This window comes from Leguminivora glycinivorella, chromosome 26 (assembly GCF_023078275.1).
Source record: "Leguminivora glycinivorella isolate SPB_JAAS2020 chromosome 26, LegGlyc_1.1, whole genome shotgun sequence".
NCBI classification, from domain to species: Eukaryota; Metazoa; Arthropoda; class Insecta; order Lepidoptera; family Tortricidae; genus Leguminivora; species Leguminivora glycinivorella.
In genome coordinates this window covers 4,241,548-4,262,688 of record NC_062996.1, presented here as the reverse complement: position 1 = coordinate 4,262,688, position 21,141 = coordinate 4,241,548, and the positions used below count along the sequence as shown (strand labels likewise).

Here is a 21,141-nt window from a genome sequence, read left to right as displayed (position 1 = left end):
CACAGGCTTTCAGCTTTCAAAGATATGATGCATATATATATCATCATGCATCTAAGGGTTAAGCAGGTTTCATTTCAGTACGTTTGCTCCAAAATGCGCCTGAGCGAGAGGGCGAATTCCAGCAGGAAAGTTCCTTAATGCACTTCAAGCATAAGGACCTTTCTGTATATTTTAGTATGTATCGTATTGTATTCATTTAATGGAGACAAACATGAGTAGTTACCTGGATAGCGCGGTTCTGCATGCCCCAGATGATGGCCTTGGTGCGGTCACTGAAGAGAGGCTTGGCGGTAGAGAGCGGTTGTCCCAACTCCCCACGCGTGGGCGATTGGGAGCACACGAGGTCCAACAGTTTGTGGGTCAGCTCGGGAAGCTCGATTTTGGGCTTGGGCTGTAAAAAAATTAGATAAAAAAGTTAGACACGAAGTGAGTAAATTGATTCTATTTGTGACTGTGTGACGTTTTACTAAACAAACTCACATTTTAATAAATTAGACAATTTCTACCGGGATTCGAACCTGGTGGTTTAGCACACTAGTGTGATAAAGCTTTTCGCTTTTTGAATGAGACGGCACACTGACATTTTATCCCGACAGGCGGCGCCTGTGCAAGTGCCTAGGCATATCACTGTCATTCATTTATGTTAGAGTATGAAATTCTTTATGTGTGCAATGGACTAATAAGGTGGCGCCATCTGTCATAACCTTTGAGTGTACCTCTTATTGAATCGCGTCGGTCACTATCGTACTAAAGGTGCGAAAAAGACGCAGTGACTTGATAGGCACTAGTTTGCTAGGCACGCTGGTCTTATTTTACATGTTTGAGTGTAAACAGCTTACAAAAAAAGTATAAATTAAAAAGTGGCAATACTCTATAATATCTTCCCTTTAAAATCATTATCAATTTACGCGAGAACTTAAAATGCGGCAAGTAGTGATGGCGGAATATTATTCCAACATAATTCGACCCCATATGTAAAGTATGCTTACGCAAGGTGTGGGCAGCTGTTTAGGCGCGTAGTCCAACTGGTGCTCCTTAGTAATGAGAGAGTGGCCCATGGGAGCTAATCCGACAATAGTTGGGTTTGTAACATGCAGAGGCCTATTAAATACTAACGGAGTTCGAACCTGGTCTTGCTTCTTGTAAGTTACTGCATAAGTTGACTTTAAGTGGACAGCAAGAAGCAGTGGTGGAATATTATTCCAACATAATTCGACCCCATATGTAAAGCATGCTTAAGCAAATAGTGGGTTTGGGCAGCTGTTTGGGCGCGTAGTCGAGCTGGTGCTCCTTAGGACTGAGAGAGTGACTTATGGCACTGATCTCACCGGCACCGCGAGCTAGTATGCTATGAGCTATCGGCTACAAAAATGAACAAAAGATAAGAACTAACGTGCGCATAAAAGAGACACGGCGATATTGATAGCTCACCGCTGGGCGAGTAACTATAAAAATCGCCGTGTCTCTTTTATTTACACGGGAGTGATTATCTTTTGTTCGTTTTTATAGCCGATAGGTCATAGCTTACTAGCTCGCGATGGGACCAGTGCCTAAAACTGTATGTAAAACGGTCAACTTACGCAAGGTGTGGGTTTGGGCAGCTGTTTGGGCGCGTAGTCCAACTGGTGCTCCTTGGGGATGGGCGAGTGGCCCAGCGCCAACCCAACGATGGAAGTCATGTTGGCTTCGGGTCCAAACACGTACAGGGGAATGCGAAGACGGTGGCCGACTTCGCGCATTTGTCTGGTGAAAAAAAAATGTTTATGAAATTAATACAAAAGGGTACATAATAGTGGTAACTGTAGTTAAGACATTTTTCTGGCGAAAATATTGGTAGCACAGGATGAAAACCGTGTCGACTACGAGAAAGGTACAACTACTAAATCAAGTTCAAATACTCTAAAAGCAATTTTTTTCCATAAAAATAGTCATGTAAATAAATAAATATTGGGGACACCTTACACAGATCAACTTAGCCCCAAACTAAGCAAAACTTGTATTATGGGTGCTAAGCGACGATATACATACATACATACATACAATCACGCCTGTGTCCCATGTAGGGGTAGGCAGAGCACATGAAACTACTCAGGTTTCAGTGCCACTCTTGGCAAATAAGGGGTTGAAAGAAAACGAAACTGTGACATTGCAGTGACAGGTTGCCAGCCTCTCGCCTACGCCACAATTTAACCCATATCCCACAGTCGCCTTAAATACATACACTACATACTTAAATAGATAAATACATACTTATATACATAGAAAATATCCATGACAGGAACAAATATCTGTGTTCATCACACAAATAAATGCCCCTACCGGGATTCGCACCCAGGACCGCGGCTTAGCAGGCAGGGTCACTACCGACTGAGCCAGACCGGTCGTCAATGCCCAATATTAATGTTTTTTTCAAAGAGACACGGTACCTAACTATACTTAATTCGAAATAACGCCATAAAAAAAACATGACTGTGGTATTCTGTGTTCAGAGTTGGCATCGTAACAATACACTGTTTACCAGATCGACACCTAGACCACTCGGCCATTCGGCAACAGTGACAACGTTAGAAATTTTCAAGAGAAAATTTCCTAAAGGTTTTTTATTTAAACTAAAACATACCAAAGAAAATCGAATATTATAGAGAGTTACTGTAAAAGTAAAATGTGTAATCACAGTGCATAGACTGCCATCTCTCGACACAAGCTTAAAACTTTTAAACCTCAGTTTAGACAATTTGGCCCATATTGTTAGCTTGATATGTGTTAAAATGTCAAATATTAATATTAGCGCCATCTAGCCGAGCGTCCCCCAAAGGTGTAATGCCATCTAGGCCACCGTATCTTTTTCTCTAGGCCTTTGAGGTACGTTTTTTTCTTAAACTTTATCCGTCTATACGGAGTTACATGTCTTTGAACATACCTAAGTCCCTCTTGGTAGTTGGGGCCTCCTCTCCTCACGAAGATGGTGATGTTGTACTGGATGAGGGCGTCCTTGTATGTGTCGATGGCTGTGATGATGCCACGGAAGGTGTCAGCCACGTTTGTGAAGTTGGCAATACCGCCACCGATGATCAGGACCTGAAAAAAAAAAGAAATCTGTCACTCAAGTCACATCTCGGACACTGGCGATCAAATATATGAATGAGGCGCGTTCCTAGCCTAGCACACATTCTAAGCTCGTGTAGGTGAACACGTACTATGCTTGTATGAGTGAGATATGACAGGTTGACTGTTCGCGTTTTTTGACAGGCGGTCCCTTTCAGTTCAATGCAATGGCACAGCAATGGTGTAAAAAAGCGGGACAAAAAATATGTCGATTACACTTTTTATTTTGCACTCTTGACTTATTTTTAGGCCTGTAATAGAACCAAAATAATTATTATAGTATAGTACAAGTCAGGGTATATTTAATAATTTTACGAATATTCATTAGCTTTGTCAAATCACGTGACTTTCGAACCAATACAATTCATTGCACGCACTCAAAAGTGCCTAACAGCCACGACATTGGTCTAAGCGCGACAGCGGTGAGCGACAGCCTTACGTGCGAATGAAAAGTCCCATCGCTGTGTCTCGCTCCAATGTATGGCCGCCGCTCACCGCTGTCGCGCTTAGACCAATGTCGTGGCTGAGCAGTAAAACGGACTATTGTTTACTGACTAATCGAACATTCACCTTAAACCGTACTTGGGCATTTTCGCGAGAAGAATCAGCCAAAAAAATTTTTTTAATACAGTTGCTCAAAAAGTGCCTGTTTTTTGGCTGTTTAGCGTGCGAGAAGTTGTATTTTACGAACTAGTGCGTAAAAAGTTTATACGTTCCATTTTACGACTACTTACCGTACCGAGCTGTTTTCATATTAGTCTAGTTTACTAAGACAGAATAAAACTATAAACATACTATTAAGTGATTAATATTTAAAACGTTAATATTTCATATGTAATTGTTTACTTTTAGTCATACTAAACATAATTTATAAAATGGTTTATACTTTGAAAAATCGGTCATAATGAGTCGTGTAAACAGAACATGATTGGAACGAAACGCGTCTTCTACTGTCAAAGTAGAGGCGTCTACCATGTTTTAACTTAATGCACGTTCAAAAAACCTCAATATGTTACGCGATTTGTCATAATTATTTTACGTTATTTGCAATGTGTCGGGGCATAAATGGATCGATTAAATTAAAATGGAATTGTCAAATAATCCGTCAATGTCCATGGGAAAATTGACAGTTCGGATTGTTTTATTTCGTTGTAAGTAAGTAGTAGTGTTTTTTCGCAACTGTATTAAAAAACGTCGTTCGTCACACGTGCGAGAATGTCATTCTTCACTCGTCCCGAGATTTGCCTCGGGACTCGTGAAATAATGACATACTTCTCGCACTTATAACGAAATGTACTATTTTGTAGTTCAGGTAATAATGTACGGTGAACATTTTTCAATTTACCAGCACAGGGCGAAAAGTTACCTCATATTTGCGCTATAAATGTAAATTAAGATATTGCACGAACAAAATAATATTTTCTCAAACATGCAATGAAATATTGTCTTTACGTTCCTTAAAATGGGCTGGGAAGTATCGCTTTTTGGGCGCAACAACTCGAGAGGACTGTAAAGGGATTTCATATTATTTTTTAGGCCTAGGCCTGCAAAGTAACTTTTTTAAGTAAGCTGTCAGTACTGTCATGTCACTTTTTTTTTAATTTTTGTGTGACCTGGATACTTGTCACACTTGACGTTTGAGTGTATTTGTATTTTGTCACTTAATAAATAAAATATTGTCCTTCAGATCATTTTTTTTTATTTCATTGTATGTTTGAGAAAAGCACTATACATGCCTCGGCGTGAAAACGGATTCCCGGCCTCGTATCCCTATCCGGCCTCGCTCGCACGCTCGCTCGGCCGTATATACCCACTTGGCCGGAAATCCTCATTTTCCCGGCCTCTGATGTAATGTACTATTTAAGGTAGCTAGGTAAATTTTATGTTTTTCCTACTCAGAATCACGAGCCCTTTCGATCTAGGATAAAAAACGAGAGACAAAAAAATGGTCCCATTTTCTATTATTTTGCATACTTTCCACTTTGTAATCGCCTCACAAAGTGTTTGAAAAATAGTAACGAATGGGAAAAATTTAATTTGGGATGTTTTTTTCCGCCTAATAGGATCGAAAGGGCTCGTTATTTTGGGTAGGAAAAACATTAAATTGACCTATTTTAGAAAAAAAAAGTTTGAATCTTTTTTCGCGAAAATGCCCTCTTCTAAAGTTGAAATTCTATTGAGGCGTATGTGGTCGCTAAGTACCTATACTAGGTCAACCATGTTCAGCCCAGATGTGGCACGTACCTTCCCGTTGGGGTGCTTCTCTCGGCACATGAGGCTGAAGATGGTCTTCGCGTAGTCCGCTGTCTGAGACTCCGTGGGCGCGCCAGAGTATTCTCCATAGTTGGCCAACTCGGCGGCACCGCCTAAAATATACAATTTATAATTTAAAAAAAAGTATATTGAACCTACTTTTATACGCAAAAGTGTGTTCCCACGCTGATCCATTGCGAATTGAGGACATCTCAAACATTTTTGATTTTTTTGTGAATGTATGCGAGTTTCCTCCCGACAATGATGATGATGATGATTATGTGGATGTCTACCGTCTCAAATTCTCCCTCAAATGCTCAAAGGTTAACTGGAAGAGATCCCTTAAAGGGATAAGTTCGCCTTTGTGCTGAAACTTTTTATTTTAAATATTATGTGTTTTATTCTTTTCTTGTACAATAAAGTGTTTACTTACTTACTTTACTTACTTATAATTTTTTAACTTAGAGAGCACGTTATAATTGAATTTTGACTAGCTAAATAGCCGAAAGGGATAAAGATTATTCGCTGAATCGCTGAAACTAATCGCATTGAAAATTTAAGCGATCTGTTGAATTTCAAACGTCCGTTTCACGTAAACATTCCTTTCTGTACGGTCCTACTACTATACTGAACATAGAGGCTATATTTCCGAGCTCATATAACCCGGCAACCTTCAAATCCAGAGTGAACAGGCATCTTCTCGGCGAGCTCACTCCATCGTAGGCCACGTCTTTGCCTTTGGCTAGTCTGTGGCCAAGAGTAAGCCCATTTATAATAATAATAAAAAAACAGTGATTTCAGATATAACACAGAAAACTGTGTTTTATCTAAAATCACTCTGTCAAAGTAATATAATATAAACTCTGTCAAACAAGTCTGTCAGTAAATAAGAACAAAGAAAACTATAGGTATCTTTTTCTCTAGCACACTAAAGAAAAGGATGCATATAGTTTTCTTTGTTCTTATTTACTGACAGACTTGTTTGACAGAGTATAGATAGCCTTTAGTAACGTACCCAGCTCGCAAATGGTGTCGGTGTACACGACAGAGGCACCGCCGCCCGCCACCATGGTCCAAATACGACCCGACTTGTTCAGTATCGTCAACTGGAAACAAAACATATAGGTTACTAATTAAGCTAAGTCTCGGCAAAGAATACCTTTTGGCGTAGAAACCCTAGGTCCATGGGGTCCCAGCGCGAACAAGTTGTTCACAGAAATCGCGAAGCGTCTGGTTGAGGTAACTGGTGACCGAAGAGCTGGCGACTTCCTCGCACAACGTATCAGCATCGCCATACAGCGAGGAAATGTCGCCAGTATCCTTGGTAAAATGCCTCAAAGGTCTATTTTAGACATTAGCTAGCTTTTAGGTTTAGGCTTAGTTTCTTATACAAATATGTTCATGTAAATAAAGAATTTGTTAATGGTGTTAGCAGCTGTCAAATTAGGCTATACAAAGTTACCATTTCGATGAATATTGGCATAATTATTATCTTTGAGTCATGTGTTTGTCAACCAGCTCTTAAGATATGGCATTAGTTTTTACGAAGCCATCCATAAATTGGGGTTATTCCGGTTTTCTCACAATATTTCTTATTCCCCTGAGTTTATCTGTCTTTAGTTGGTTGTTTTAATAAATAGTGTTGTTCTATATACCTCAACTCACTTATTACACTAATAAACTGTATATAATCATAGAAATTAGTTCATCTTTAAAAAAAAAATTACCAATTTTTCAATGTGTTGCGCGGTTGAAATCGAAAAAGATACTTGGCATCGCTGGCAATCGCTTTACATCACTAAAGAGACAGTTTATATACTCACACGAGAGTTTTTGAAAGTCATTCATAGGTATATTATTTTATTTAGACGATTGTAACAATCCAAAAGCGATTGGTGTAAAACTTACTTAAAGAAACAAAAAAATCTCGACATATTGCAGTATTATCACTCCCTGTCCAGTTTTACAGCATTTAAAACACTCTTCTTAGACTCACCTTAAGACTAGCACCACTCTTAGCATCCAGATCCGCGATATGAGCTTCCTCAGGGTACGCATCGCGTCCAAACGGAGGGGTGAAGGTGATTGTGCCCCAATTATTGGCACAGAAGAAGTCAACATATACTTACTTGAGAGTTTTTGAGTGTCGTTGATTGGTATTTTGACTAATTTAGACAATTCAGGAGTAAACCTCACCTCCGGAATCCAAAAAAACTCGAAATATTGCATTATTATCACTCTAAACCCAACTTCTTAGCATCAAAAACCTCTCACCTTAAGACTAGCACCACTCTTAGCATCCAGATCCGCGATATGGGCTTCCTCAGGGTACGCATCGCGTCCAAACGGAGGGGGGAAGGTGATTGTGCCCCAGTTCTTGGCACAGATGAAGTCCGCCGTCTGGTCGAGCTTGGCGGCCAAGTCTAGAGGTAGATGCGTTCGTTGGTGATGACGATGGGGTTGATCTCCATGTATGTGAAGTAGAGGTCCACGTATACGCGGTATAGGGAGAGGATGAAGGTCGTCAGTATCCTGGAATTATATAATAAGAAAATGATAACTGGAAATTTACCATTATCATACCGTCATAGGCCAGCCTGCGTATGGTTGGGTGGGGCAAACAGGCAATAGCAAGACGAGGAACAGGGCTGGTACCGACTCCAAAAATAATTGATTTGGTTATATTATTGCAATCCGATAAGAATTCTGAATTCAAAGGTTTATTATTTTTTGCTTTTTAGTTTCTCCGTGTTTTGTAAAGCGCTTATTTTTGAAGGCGGTTTTATTTTTCTTCGAAACGGAAAAAAAAATCCCAAATCATAATTGGCTTCATATTGGGACTTTCCCATTACCGAATTGTCACCACGTTTGGTAACCGGCTTCGAAACGGGAAAAATAATCCCGCGTTGTAACCGGTTACAAAATGAGACTAAATCATTACCGATTCGTAGCCATGGTTGGTAACCTCAATAATTAACAATAAAATAATTATAAATTGAAATAGACATCCGAGCCGAGCCGAGCGAGATAGGCCGAGCCGGGAATCGAACCCGGGTCTTCAGCTTACGCGGCTAACGTCTTTACCACTAGACCACACGCCCGCCGTGGTACCCGACGAAATTTCTCTAGTGTATGTTATCTCTGATAAGGCTAGGCGCCTTTTGACCAACTCTAAGGGCGAGCAATTAGTGTGACTACATGAAAAAAGAACAAATCAAAAAATATTCAATAAAATAATTTGATTTGTTCCCTAGTTGAATAAAATAATCGTTTGCAATGATTTTTACCTTTTGGTGGACGCTGACTTGATGTTTTTGAGCAGGGTCCTGTCGATTTCTTCACCGGTGGGGAATGTGTCTACCGCTACCTGTAACACAAAAACAATTAAGTATTACGCAACTATGGGAACAAATCAAATTATTTTTAACATATATTTTGATTTGTGTTTTTAAGTGGTCACACTACTATGTATAATACTTAGTCGGTCCTAAAATTTTGTCACTGGCACCTTATTTTTAAATTTAGAACATAATTTTAAGAAAATGTTTTTGGATTCCATTTTTGAATGTTTGACAATTATTTTAAAACAAAAAACAGTCATTTGCTGCGATTGCTCACGATGGAGTGGACATTAAAAGAAAACCGAATAGCTGTTTTAGCGTTGCACCGCTGTGGGCACTCGCCATGTACCATTTTCAAGTTGCTCAAAAAATTAAATATAACGCTTAGGTTTGGTGTACCGTACTATTGATAGGTACAATGAAGTCTCTAGTGGTGAGGACAAAAAAAGAACTGGCCGGCCTCGCTCCGTAAGAACACCAGCAGTGATCAAAGCGATCAAGGCCCGTATAGCAAGAAATCCTGTCCGAAAACAGAAGTTGATAGCTTTGCAGATGGGTGTCAGTAGGAACACCGTCAAAAAGATTTTAAACGAAGATCTTAGTCTACGAGCATACAAAAAAAAGAGTGGGCACTTGCTTAATGAGCGTCTTAAAACAATAAGGCTTAAAAGACCCCCCGAAAGTTGTTAAAGCGGTACGCGAAAAATCGACACCGCGATATCTGGCGAACTTGTGTAAGTACAAAGTAAGATCAAATTTTCAAATCTTAAAGAAATAAAAGAAATTTCCAAATCCGAAATCGTAAAAATTGTTCTGAGCCTTACAAGGCCATAATTAGGGTTCGTATCAAAAGGTACCCTTCTGGTACGAGTCTGTGTGTTTGTCTGTCTGTTTTCATTTGTCTCACCTCGAGCCTGACGGCCAGAGCGTCCACATCGCCGACGTCCACGCCGCCTTGGTGGTGGAACAGGATCGTGTCTGTCCGTCTGCCTGACTGTATGCAGATGTACATCTCCTCGTTCTGAAAATAAAAAAGCTCATTAAATTAGACTTATATTGGCCGGGATATAGACCGTGATTACCTTTAGTCTAATGAAAATAACCGTGAATCATTCAAAACTCTTAAGCTCATTAAATTTTCATACAAACATGTCAGAAAGGCTAACTGGAAGAAAATAAAGAGTTACTGTCAAAGTAAAATGTGTAATCACAGTGCATAGACTGCCATCTTTCGACACAGGCTTAAAAACTTTTAAACCTCAGTTTTGACATTTTGGCCCATATTCCTAATGTGTTGTGTGTACCTATGGACTAAAGTTGCCTGAAATAAATGATTTAATTTAATTTAATTTTCTGTAAATAAAAGAAACACGGCGATGTTTATAGTTACTCGCCTAGCGGTAAGCTATAGTATGAATTTTGTAAGCCCTTTCGGAGATAACACGTTTTGTCATCTTCAAAAAAAGTTACCTGCATACTGCAAACTGTTTAATAAATTTGAACCTTATTGCTATCATGTTGCTTTTTAACTACACTGAGACTATAGCACGTGCCGTTTAAACGGGAGCTAGCCGCCGTGAACAATAGACACAAAGGCATTTGTTTAACAGATTACGGCTAAAGCGAAAAGTTCATCTCAGAAAATTCATACTATACCAATATCGCCGTGTCTCTTTTATTTGCACGAGAGTGCTTATCTATTGATCGTTTTTATAGGCCATAGCTTAACATTAACACCTCGCGGTGGGACCAGTGCCTATATTGGCTGCCTCATCAAACTGCGAACCCAATACGAGAGTAAACAAGCTACTAACCGCGTCGTGTTTCACGAAGGGCTCCACGATGAAGTGCCTGAGCTTCCCCACGGCGGCGCCGACGGCCTGCTCCTTGCCCATGTGCTCGCTGAGGACGCTGAGCCATCACCTGGGTGGCTAGCCGAATGGCACAATCGCTCACGAAACGCTCACGAAACGAAGGCTCCACGATGAAGTGCCTGAGCTTCCCCACGGCGGCGCCGACGGCTTGTTCCTTACCCATGTGCTCGCTGAGGACGCTGAGCCATCACCAGCCGCGCTACACCTCACTACATACCGCGTCGTGTTTCACGAAGGGCTCCACGATGAAGTGCCTGAGCTTCCCCACGGCGGCCCCAACGGCCTGCTCCTTGCCCATGTGCTCGCTGAGGACGCTGAGCCATCACCAGCCGCGCTACACCTCACTACATACCGCGTCGTGTTTCACGAAGGGCTCCACGATGAAGTGCCTGAGCTTCCCCACGGCGGCCCCGACGGCCTGCTCCTTGCCCATGTGCTCGCTGAGGACGCTGAGCCATCACCAGCCGCGCTACACCTCACTACATACCGCGTCGTGTTTCACGAAGGGCTCCACGATGAAGTGCCTGAGCTTCCCCACGGCGGCGCCGACGGCTCGCTCCTTGCCCATGTGCTCGCTGAGGACGCTGAGCCATCACCAGCCGCGCTACACCTCACTACATACCGCGTCGTGTTTCACGAAGGGCTCCACGATGAAGTGCCTGAGCTTCCCCACGGCGGCCCCGACGGCCTGCTCCTTGCCCATGTGCTCGCTGAGGACGCTGAGCCATCACCAGCCGCGCTACACCTCACTACATACCGCGTCGTGTTTCACGAAGGGCTCCACGATGAAGTGCCTGAGCTTCCCCACGGCGGCGCCGACGGCTCGCTCCTTGCCCATGTGCTCGCTGAGGACGCTGAGCCATCACGTACACCTCACTACATACCGCGTCGTGTTTCACGAAGCGCTCCACGATGAAGTGCCTGAGCTTCCCCACGCGGCGCCGACGGCTTCTCCTTGCCCATGTGCTCGCTGACGCTGAGCCATCACCAGCCGCGCTACACCTCACTACATACCGCGTCGTGTTTCACGAAGGGCTCCACGATGAAGTGCCTGAGCTTCCCCACGGCGGCGCCGACGGCTTGTTCCTTGCCCATGTGCTCGCTGAGCCAGCGGCGCACATCGCCCGCGGACTTGTTCACGCCGACTAGGCCGAGCTTGCCGCGACGCTTGATCAGCTGGTCGGGCTTCACCACCAGTTGCTGTGGACAATGAGCTATTGTTAATACGGTGTTGATTTAACTCTTTGGCCGCCAAAGACGTCAAATGAAATGAAATGACGCACGCGGCCACACCTCGGACACTGACGATCAAATATATGAAAGAGGCGCGTTCCTAGCACACATTCTAAGCTCGTGTAGGTGAACGCGTACCATGCTTGTATGAGTAAGATCTGACAGGTTGACTGTTCACGTTTTTGACAGGCGGTAACTGTGAGGTAACCGAGAGGGGGTGTGCGGCGTTTTCAGCGGGGAGCGGGAGTGGCCATACTGTACGATAGTACTCTTTATTATACTGTGTCGCGGCCCAGCATCAACCTTTGTGCATTCCGACAAGGCTTACGAACATTAAATAAACGCAATATTATGCAGTTAGGAGGTCGAACTAGTTTCGGTTCTACCTCAGAGATGGCGGTACTTGAAAATTTCGACCCTTGCTTTCGTGTACCGATGGCCGAGTGGTTGAGGTATCCGTCCAGTTAACGGAGTACGCTGGTTAGAATCCAGCTTGGAACACTTGGAGGCATTAGTCATTTTTTCTTTGTATGACATTTATTTAATGTTTATATTATAATTGAAACTACTTAAAAAATACAAGTTAAAATATTTTCTATGAGAAAATAGTTTGATTTGATCTATGATTAGGGTTTACTATGACACGCCGCGATAGATGTAGCGTTCAAGAGGTTAAACTTATGTGAAATACATTAAAGAAATGAGGGCTCAGAGATGAAACTATGTGTATTGTACCACTCCAAACGCATAAATACATCTGGCGGTCGGTCTAGCACAGCTTAGGTTATCGCGCGTCCAGCGCGACTTCTAGTATGGGCTCGCGCATCAAAGCGAAAGTTGTGCTAAACCGACAGATGGCGACTATACTGGGCGCATCTGGATAAGTCAAATAATAAATTGTGATGTGACGCAAATACACACTTTTATATTAGTCAATAAAACTTTTACGATCCAATCATATTTTTTATAGGAATTTGTATAGATATGGAGTATATTTTAACTATGTCTTAGTATTCCTTCATAGTACAATAATCCAACACAAGAACCATTATTTCATATCTTCATTAATACTTTTTAATGAGGGTAACAATAGGAGCATTCCACGGCCTGTCCCGTCGATACATTTTTTAATAGCATTATTAGTCGATGACGCCTATTTCTTGTTTCATGGGGCTCCCAATCATTAGAAAATACAATACTAATTATCCCTATACATCTCTAAGGAGAATTAGATTAAGTATACATTTTATCTTCAGTTGTGACATTTAGAGTAATTTGCACCTCTAAAGTAATTTTAGACTTTTTTTATTTGTACTTTTTATATTTAGTGTAGTTCTTAGTTGTAATTCGACATTTAGAGACCTTCTACATCTCTAATTAATTGTAGCAAAGTTATACTTTAATTAGAACTTAGAATTAGTAGTACTTATCAATTGTAATTTCAATTCAATTTTAAATATTTTCTAAATATGTACATTTGACGTGTAAAAGTGCCCCTGTGGCCTATTTGCTGAATAAATTATTTTGATTTTTGATTTGATATCTTTATTACTCAACCTCAGAAATGGAATGGAATGGACATGGGAATACATACAGTATTAGAATCGATGGCAGAGGTAAACAAAAAACTTTCTTGAAACATTTTTAACCCCCGACGCAAAAACGACGGGGTGTTATAAGTTTGACGTGTCTATCTGTCTGTTTGTCGGTATGTGTGTGTGTCTGCCTGTAGCATCGTAGCTCCCGAGCGGATGAACCGATTTAGATTTTGTTTTTTTTTTTTAAAGCTGAATTAGTCCGGAGTGTTCTTAGCCATGTTTCGTGAAAATCGGTCGACTATGTCGGGGTTCTTTTTAGGGTTCCGTAGTCAACTAGGAACCCTTATAGTTTCGCCATGTCTGTCTGTCCGTCCGTCCGTCCGTCCGTCCGCGGATAATCTCAGTAACCGTTAGCACTAGAAAGCTGAAATTTGGTATCAATATGTATATCAATATCAATCACGCCAACAAAGTACAAAAATAAAAAATGGAAAAAAATGTTTTATTAGGGTACCCCCCCTACATGTAAAGTGGGGGCTGATTTTTTTTCATTCCAACCCCAACGTGTGATATATTGTTGGATAGGTATTTAAAAATGAGTAAGGGTTTACTAAGATCGTTTTTTGATAATATTAATATTTTCGGAAATAATCGCTCCTAAAGGAAAAAAAAAGTGTTCCCCCCCCTCAAACTTTTGAACCATATGTTTAAAAATTATGAAAAAAAATCACAAAAGTAGAACTTTATATAGAATTTCTAGGAAAATTGTTTTGAACTTGATAGGTTCAGTAGTTTTTGAGAAAAATACGGAAAACTACGGAACCATACACTGAGCGTGGCCCGACACGCTCTTGGCCGGTTTTTTTAATTTTAATTTTGTGGGTATTAAAGTTGGAATAAGATACATACCTCTTTAGAGAGCCATGGGTTCTTGCCGAGCTCATCCTCCCACACGGTGTTTTGCTCGAAGGTGGCGAACCGGCATGGCACCAACGCTGTCCCTGACGCTATGTGCCTGAAACGAAAACGTGCAATGTTTAATTCAATGTTCAACATTAGCCAAAAAAAGTAGGAGCTAAATAGCACATAAATAGTGTCCTAAAATTATGACCAGGTGGACATCACAACCAAAACAGGCCTAGGCTAAACCTCGGAAAATGTGGCTTAACTGTGTGTAAGAGGACCTTAGGAGAATGAGGAAAATATACCAACTGGAGAAGGGTTGACAGAGATCGCGACAACCGGAGGAAGATAATGGAAAGGGCCGACCCATAAATGTTTCGGGTGTCGATGGGCGGCGGTGATCGCTTACCATCAGGCGACCTGTCTGCTCGTTTGCCTCTTATCCCATAAAAAAAGGGTTGTAGCACCATCGGAAGTAAGTAAGTGTCCATCTCGTCCCGTGGGTGTCGTATTAAGGCGACTAAGGGAAAATTGAAGGCGGCTGATATGCTAATGGAAGCAAGACTCGCCCATATCCTTAGCAAGCAACAAGTAAAATGGCGAGTCTTCTGAAGGTAGAGCTATGTATGGCGAAGCACAACTAAAAGCATTAGAGTGGGCCACTGATAAGGTAATAAATTAATAACGTTATTTTTGGCAACCCTGTGTATCTCTCAATTGATTGATTTGTATTTCTTCTGTCTGGTACCCTCCGTGAATCTTTCTCACTTGATGGTCTCATCGGAAGATCAGCGCTGGAAGTCACCAGCAACACGCTGAGATGAGGCCATTTCGTGGCACTTCGTTCCTTTTTGCTGCGTTGCCTGTGTGGTGACGGGTTAAGAATTTCACCACCCCCTTTCCTCCCGTGGGTGTCGTAGAAGGCGACTATGGGATATGGGTTAAATTGTGGCGTAGGCGAGAGGCTGGCAACCTGTCACTGCAATGTCACAGTTTCGTTTTCTTTCAACCCCTTATTTGCCAAGAGTGGCACTGAAGCTTTAGTAGTTTCATGTGTTCTGCCTACCCCTTTATGGGATACAGGCGTGTATGTATGTATGTATGTTATTATGTGTATTTTGTCTTGCCTGTGTTCACGAATAAATGTTTATTCTATTCTATTCTCAATGTATTCTATGCATTAGAAGGCACAACACAATTCGACCCTGAACGACAAACTTCGGTTGTGACGTTTATAACTTTCATTAGCCTTCCCAATTGTTGATAGTTGCGTATAGGCGATAATTAATACTAATTGTTACAGTGATTGCAATAGTCGCATGCTTCACAGTAATGTGCATTCAGGCAATCGCAACTTTGTATGACGGCATACGCAGGTACGCATAGCGAAACTAAGTTCTAGCACAAAATATATAAGTACAAGTACAGAAGGCTCACTCCATTGATGTTCACAAAATGCCGCCATTTTAAATTCTTACCTACATTAATAATGCACGCGAGCAGCCGACATTGAATCCTATTGGGCCGCGCGAAGGCCGTCACCAGTAAATGGGCCGCGAACTCGCGGCCACCGGCATGTAGGTACTTGTAGCGCGGCGGTAGACTCGCGGAGTGAGCCCCGGGTTCTAGTCTTTTTTACTTTTCTGAGGTATCGTATTGGCTCGTCCCGTTCATTTAACGTCAAGTAATGTAAACAAACCAATTTACTTCAATGATTCATAATCAGTGATCACGCACTAATCTTATCAGCAATTGATATAATCGAATGCAATAGGACAGCTTTCGATTATATGATGTTTATATTATTTTACTTTTCTATTGGCACTTACGTTAGGTGTTACCATTGTAAACGCTTCTCACTCAAGCAAATGAAAAAATGAAAATGAAATATTTATTTTTCAAGTAGGCATATTACAATGCGCATATGAACGTCAAATAAAGCATGCACTGTTAGAAGTGATAGAACTTGTAAAATGGAGACCTAAAGCTCTTCTAAATATGTCGCGAACGACTATACTTGAAGCAGCCAACGATGATCCGTATGAAAGTTTATTTTTGAAGAGCTGAACTGTCAATGTGAAGTGTTTGTAAACTTCTTTTACATATTTTTATTAAGAAAAGTAACAATTAAGTCATATAAATACTGTATAAACATGTGTATTTTTTTAATTAATTATATCCATAAAAATATAGGAGGAACTGTTATACGCCTCTCAAATACATTCACAGACTCAAGTCACACCTCGGACACTGGCCATCAAATATATGAAAGAGACGCGTTCCTAGCACACAGTCTAAGCTCGTGTAGGTAAACGCGTACCATGCTTGTATGAGTGGGATATGACAGGTCGACTGTTCGCGTTTTTGACAGGCGGTAACTGGGCGGCGCTTTCAGAGGGGAGCGAGAGTGGCCATACTATACTGTACGATAGTACTCTATATTATACTGTGCTCAAGTACCAAGTACCTTTGACTCAGAGCAAAGGTAAGGTAAGGTCTTACCTGTTGATGAGATCTTTGCCGGTCGCTTCGTATATGGCCTTGGACGACATGATTGCCTGTTTGTGTGTCTGTGTGTGTTTACTGCGCGCTCTACGCCGTCATATGGCCGATGGGCACAACTGTGGACAAAATGATCGATTAGTATGGTAGATTAAACAGTTTAGTCGAGTAAGAAGTAGATCAATGTTATTTTATACTATAAGGCCTGTTGCACCAACCACTTAACTCAGGGTTAGTGGGCTGTCAACTGTCAAATTCTCTAAAAACCCTCCATTTTCTTTGTAAGGTAGCAGTAGCGATAGTTTAGGCTTTCTCAATGGAGAAATATCTGTGCCATCACATAGACGAGTCCTTACCGGAACCCGGACCGTTTATCAGGCAGGGTCACTAAAGCTAAAGACCGGTCGTCAATGTTTGTAATGAAACTTCACAAATGATATGATGTGAGCTATAAATATGCCAGCTATTCATGTATGTGTATTTCCATCAAAAGTCCTTAGACTGGTTTCAGTGTCACGGGGATCGTTCGCGCGGAGCGATCCGCACTGGACTAACGGCTCAGCCACGACTCACCGCTGTCGCGCTTAGACCAATGTCGTGGCTGGGCCGTAAGGTTGGTTTTAGTGTCACGCGGACCGTCCGCGCGGAGCGATACGCGCGACCAATTTGTATGAAATTGATGTTGTCGTTCGCGCGGACCCGTCCGTGCCACTCTAAGGGACCGTCCCCACTGAGGCGTCGCGTGTATCGCGGCGCGCAACGGACGTCTCCGCCACGCCGCCTGGATGTAATTCAAAAAACGTCTCCTCAGTACATTTTGTATAGGAAGAACGTAAGACGTCTCGACGTTTTTTGAATTACATTCAGGCGGCGTGGCGGAGACGTCCGTTGCGCGCCGCAAGACATGCGTCTTATGAGTGTGGATGGTAGCTAAAACGCTCCCTGAAGTTAACACATTTCTAGAGGAGCTCGGTTGGACAACGATACCTCACCCACATTATAGCCCTGATTTGGCACCTTCCGACTATCACCTTTTCCGGGCTTTAATACAGCATCTTCATCAAAGAAATTCGAAAATTCCGGTGACCTAAAAAATGACCTTGCTATTTTTTTTTCTATTCTCTCAGCCATTTTCTTTCTGGGCTAAAATATTGAAACTTAAGCAAACATTTTTTTATTTATAAATTTTGATTATAATTATTATTTTACAAAATATTCACAAAAGCATCGCAAAAGTGGTTTATGCAACTTTTATAAATTTTTATCAGTGTATAGTAAAATCATAATAAATTATTCGAAACATATCCATATTAATATTTAAATCGCTACATAAATCCAATCTCTACTTATAATTTTAAAGATGATTCATAAACTGTCAATAACTACTCAGTGCTCCAATCTGATATGCATATCAATTATCAACAAATGATAATTCCTGATAATTATAACGTTCACAATCAATTATTTAAATTGCATACTAACATTTTTAGTACATTGCGTCGTTTCCAAGCATATAAGTTACGTACATATTAAACTAGCTTTTACCCGCGGCTTCGCTCGCGTTAGAAAGAGACAAAAAGTAGCCTGTGTCACTCTCAATCCCTTCAACTATCTCCACTTAAAAAAAAACACGTCAATTCGTAGCTCCGTTTTGCCGTGAAAGACTGACAAACAAACAGACACACACTTTCCCATTTATAATATTAGTATGGATTAAAAGCGTATTAAAAAAATCTCGAGAAAAAATCTACAATAACGACAAAGTGAACCTAGTAAAGTACTTAATTCCTTTTTTTTATTATAAATGAGCTTACTCTTGGCCACAGACTAGCCAAAGGCAAAGACGTGGCCTACGATGGAGTGAGCTACCTGAAGATACCTGTTCACTCTTGATATGAAGGTTGCCGGCGACTGAGGGGCCAAATGTAATTAGTCCATTTTTTCCATGCCATACAATTGCCCCCCAGTCGAGATTTGCCCCGCTGTACCTTACTCTATTTTGTTATTACGGTACATTAGTATTAAATTTCACTTATGTGCACGCAATAGTCTATTTTTATTAATTTCCTAATTCGTACCTAATTATAATTAATCCTAGTCTCGAAGACCATCCTTCTTTAGTCTATTATTATATCAGTACCAATCGTTAGGTCAGAAAACTTTCAAAAAGTAAAAATATAAACATAATTTTCTTCACACTCTTTTTTTAAATTTCGCTATCTCCAAGGCAACAAACAGTTTCCTTAATGTCCGTCACGAAGGGGACAAAAAGCGAAGTGGTCATAATCATAATAAGGCTGAGAGCGTCTTGATTGGTCCAAGCAGGTCGGTGTGGCATCGCATGATCTTAGCGGTCGTACTATAGCCTCCAGTGCGTGACCGCTGCGTCACATTTAAACCCAAAGCGAACTTTAGCTTTCCCTGTTACCAATGTAATGCCATGTTTTTTTTTCACAATTCCGTCACCATATATGCAAAACAGGCATCTTCTGGGCGACCTCACTCCATCGTAGGCCACTTTGCCTTTGGCTAGTCTGTGACCAAGAGTAAGCCCAAAAACAATAAATAAAAATAGGGCTTCAATCAATTCAATACTACATCGCATGATCGTAGAGATTGTACTATAGCCTCCAGCGTTTCTGTACGGACAGAACTCTGTGACGTCACGCATCTTTATAGGGTAGGTATAAAAAATGAACTTCCCCTGTTACCACGACAACACAGTTTCCTTCCTTCCCGTCATGAAACGCACAAAAAAACGTGAATCAGTCTTTAATAAAATAAAGAAGATTCGCGAATGGCTTACTCAGATTGGTGGGGCATCTCACGAACGCTGTCGCTTAAATGCTTACGGAACTCGATGACGTCACGCATCGGAGCCTAGAGCGAACATCAAAAGCTTTCCCCGTTTCCATAGCAACGCAATAGTTTTATAACTTTTACACCGACCCGTCACTCACCGTAATAGGGCTCCGCGCGCCGCCATTGGCTAGCGCGAGTGGTGTGGCATCGAATGATCGTACTATCAAGGTTGCGAGTAGCGGACGGGACTCTAGTGACGTCACGCATCTTAACCAAAATTTAGCTTTCTCCGTTTCCATGACAACGCAATGGTTTTACAACTTTTACATCACGCTCACAAGTTGTGTATTTGTAATAGGGCTCCGCGCGCCGTCACGCCATTGGCCAGCGCGGGTGGTGTGGCATCGAATGATCATACTCGCTTACTATCGGATGGACGGTGACGTCACGCGAGCTAACCTGAGCTGAGTTTTTGACGATTTATTCCGCGACAGTGCAATCGCCACGGAAAATGCATGTAATATTTTTTTTTTATGGGATAGGAGGCAAACGAGCAGACAGGTCGCCTGATGGTAAGCGATCACCGCCGCCCATGGACACTCGAAACACCAGAGGTGTTGGAGGTGCGTTGCCGGCCTTTAAGATGGGTGTACGCTCTTTTCTTGAAGATTTGAAGATCGTATCGGTCCGGAAATACCGCAGGCTGCGACAATTCATTCCACAGTGCATGTGCACATTAGCTGTGCGGGGCAGGAAGTTTCTGGAGAAACGCACAGTTGAGGACTGCCAACCATCTAAATGATGGCGATGGAAATGTTGTCGCGTAGGGCGATGACGGAAAAAAGCGGTAGGGATTAATCCGAACAATTCCTCGGAGCACTCCCCGTTATACTTATGACTTTTATAGTTAGTAAACCATTGGCACATCCCGTTTTTTGTCTCCAAAAAAAGCCTGATGTTAGAGGCTCTGTACAACTACGTGTAACTGTAATACGCTCAGTTAATTTCATCTCAACGCGTTTCCGAGATGATAGTACAATACAAGTGCGAAAAAAAGGAAGTTCGATACGAGTGGCGTTAAATTACGATTTCGAACTTCCTCTTTTTCGCACTTGTATCGTAATGTACTATTAACGAACAACAAAATTATCATATAGTTCCCTATCTTTATTCAGCTGTTATACAGCAAATGTGTGTTACTTGGGCTATCTTATAAGATTTTTCCTTCTTCCAGAAACCTAAAAATAACCGACACTATTTCGGAATGCTGTCATACGACTCATACGTGTAGTAAGATTTCGCGCCACGTCGGATGAACGACCTGCGCGGCCGTGATCTTGACAACGGAACTGGGTCGAATGACTTGTATAATCTGCGGTGTCTAGTTACGAGAGAGGGCCGCGCCATACAAATGTATTGACCATTTTCCTCTCCTCATAACAATAATAGCTACATTTCCCGACACTATTCTGGAATGCTGTTATACGTTTAATAAGAGTTCGCGCCTCGTCGGATGAACGACCTGCGCGGCCGTGATCTTGACAACGGAACTGGGTCGAATGACTTGTATAATCTGTGGAGTCTATTTAC

At 41.7% G+C, this 21,141-nt stretch overlaps 1 protein-coding gene across 1 annotated transcript in view; it reads right to left on the bottom strand.

Annotated features, from left to right (window-relative positions):
* LOC125240103 (ATP-citrate synthase) overlaps positions 1-21,141 on the bottom strand; it is a 62,251-nt gene that overhangs the window by 27,545 nt on the left and 13,565 nt on the right. Inside the window, 12 exon segments of the mRNA XM_048147949.1 lie at positions 224-391; positions 1,581-1,743; positions 2,921-3,078; positions 5,350-5,471; positions 6,374-6,464; positions 7,633-7,787; positions 7,790-7,890; positions 8,646-8,725; positions 9,607-9,720; positions 11,588-11,773; positions 14,254-14,359; positions 16,750-16,868. Of these exon segments, the coding sequence (XP_048003906.1) occupies positions 224-391; positions 1,581-1,743; positions 2,921-3,078; positions 5,350-5,471; positions 6,374-6,464; positions 7,633-7,787; positions 7,790-7,890; positions 8,646-8,725; positions 9,607-9,720; positions 11,588-11,773; positions 14,254-14,359; positions 16,750-16,799 (1,494 nt within the window). The 5' untranslated portion in view covers positions 16,800-16,868.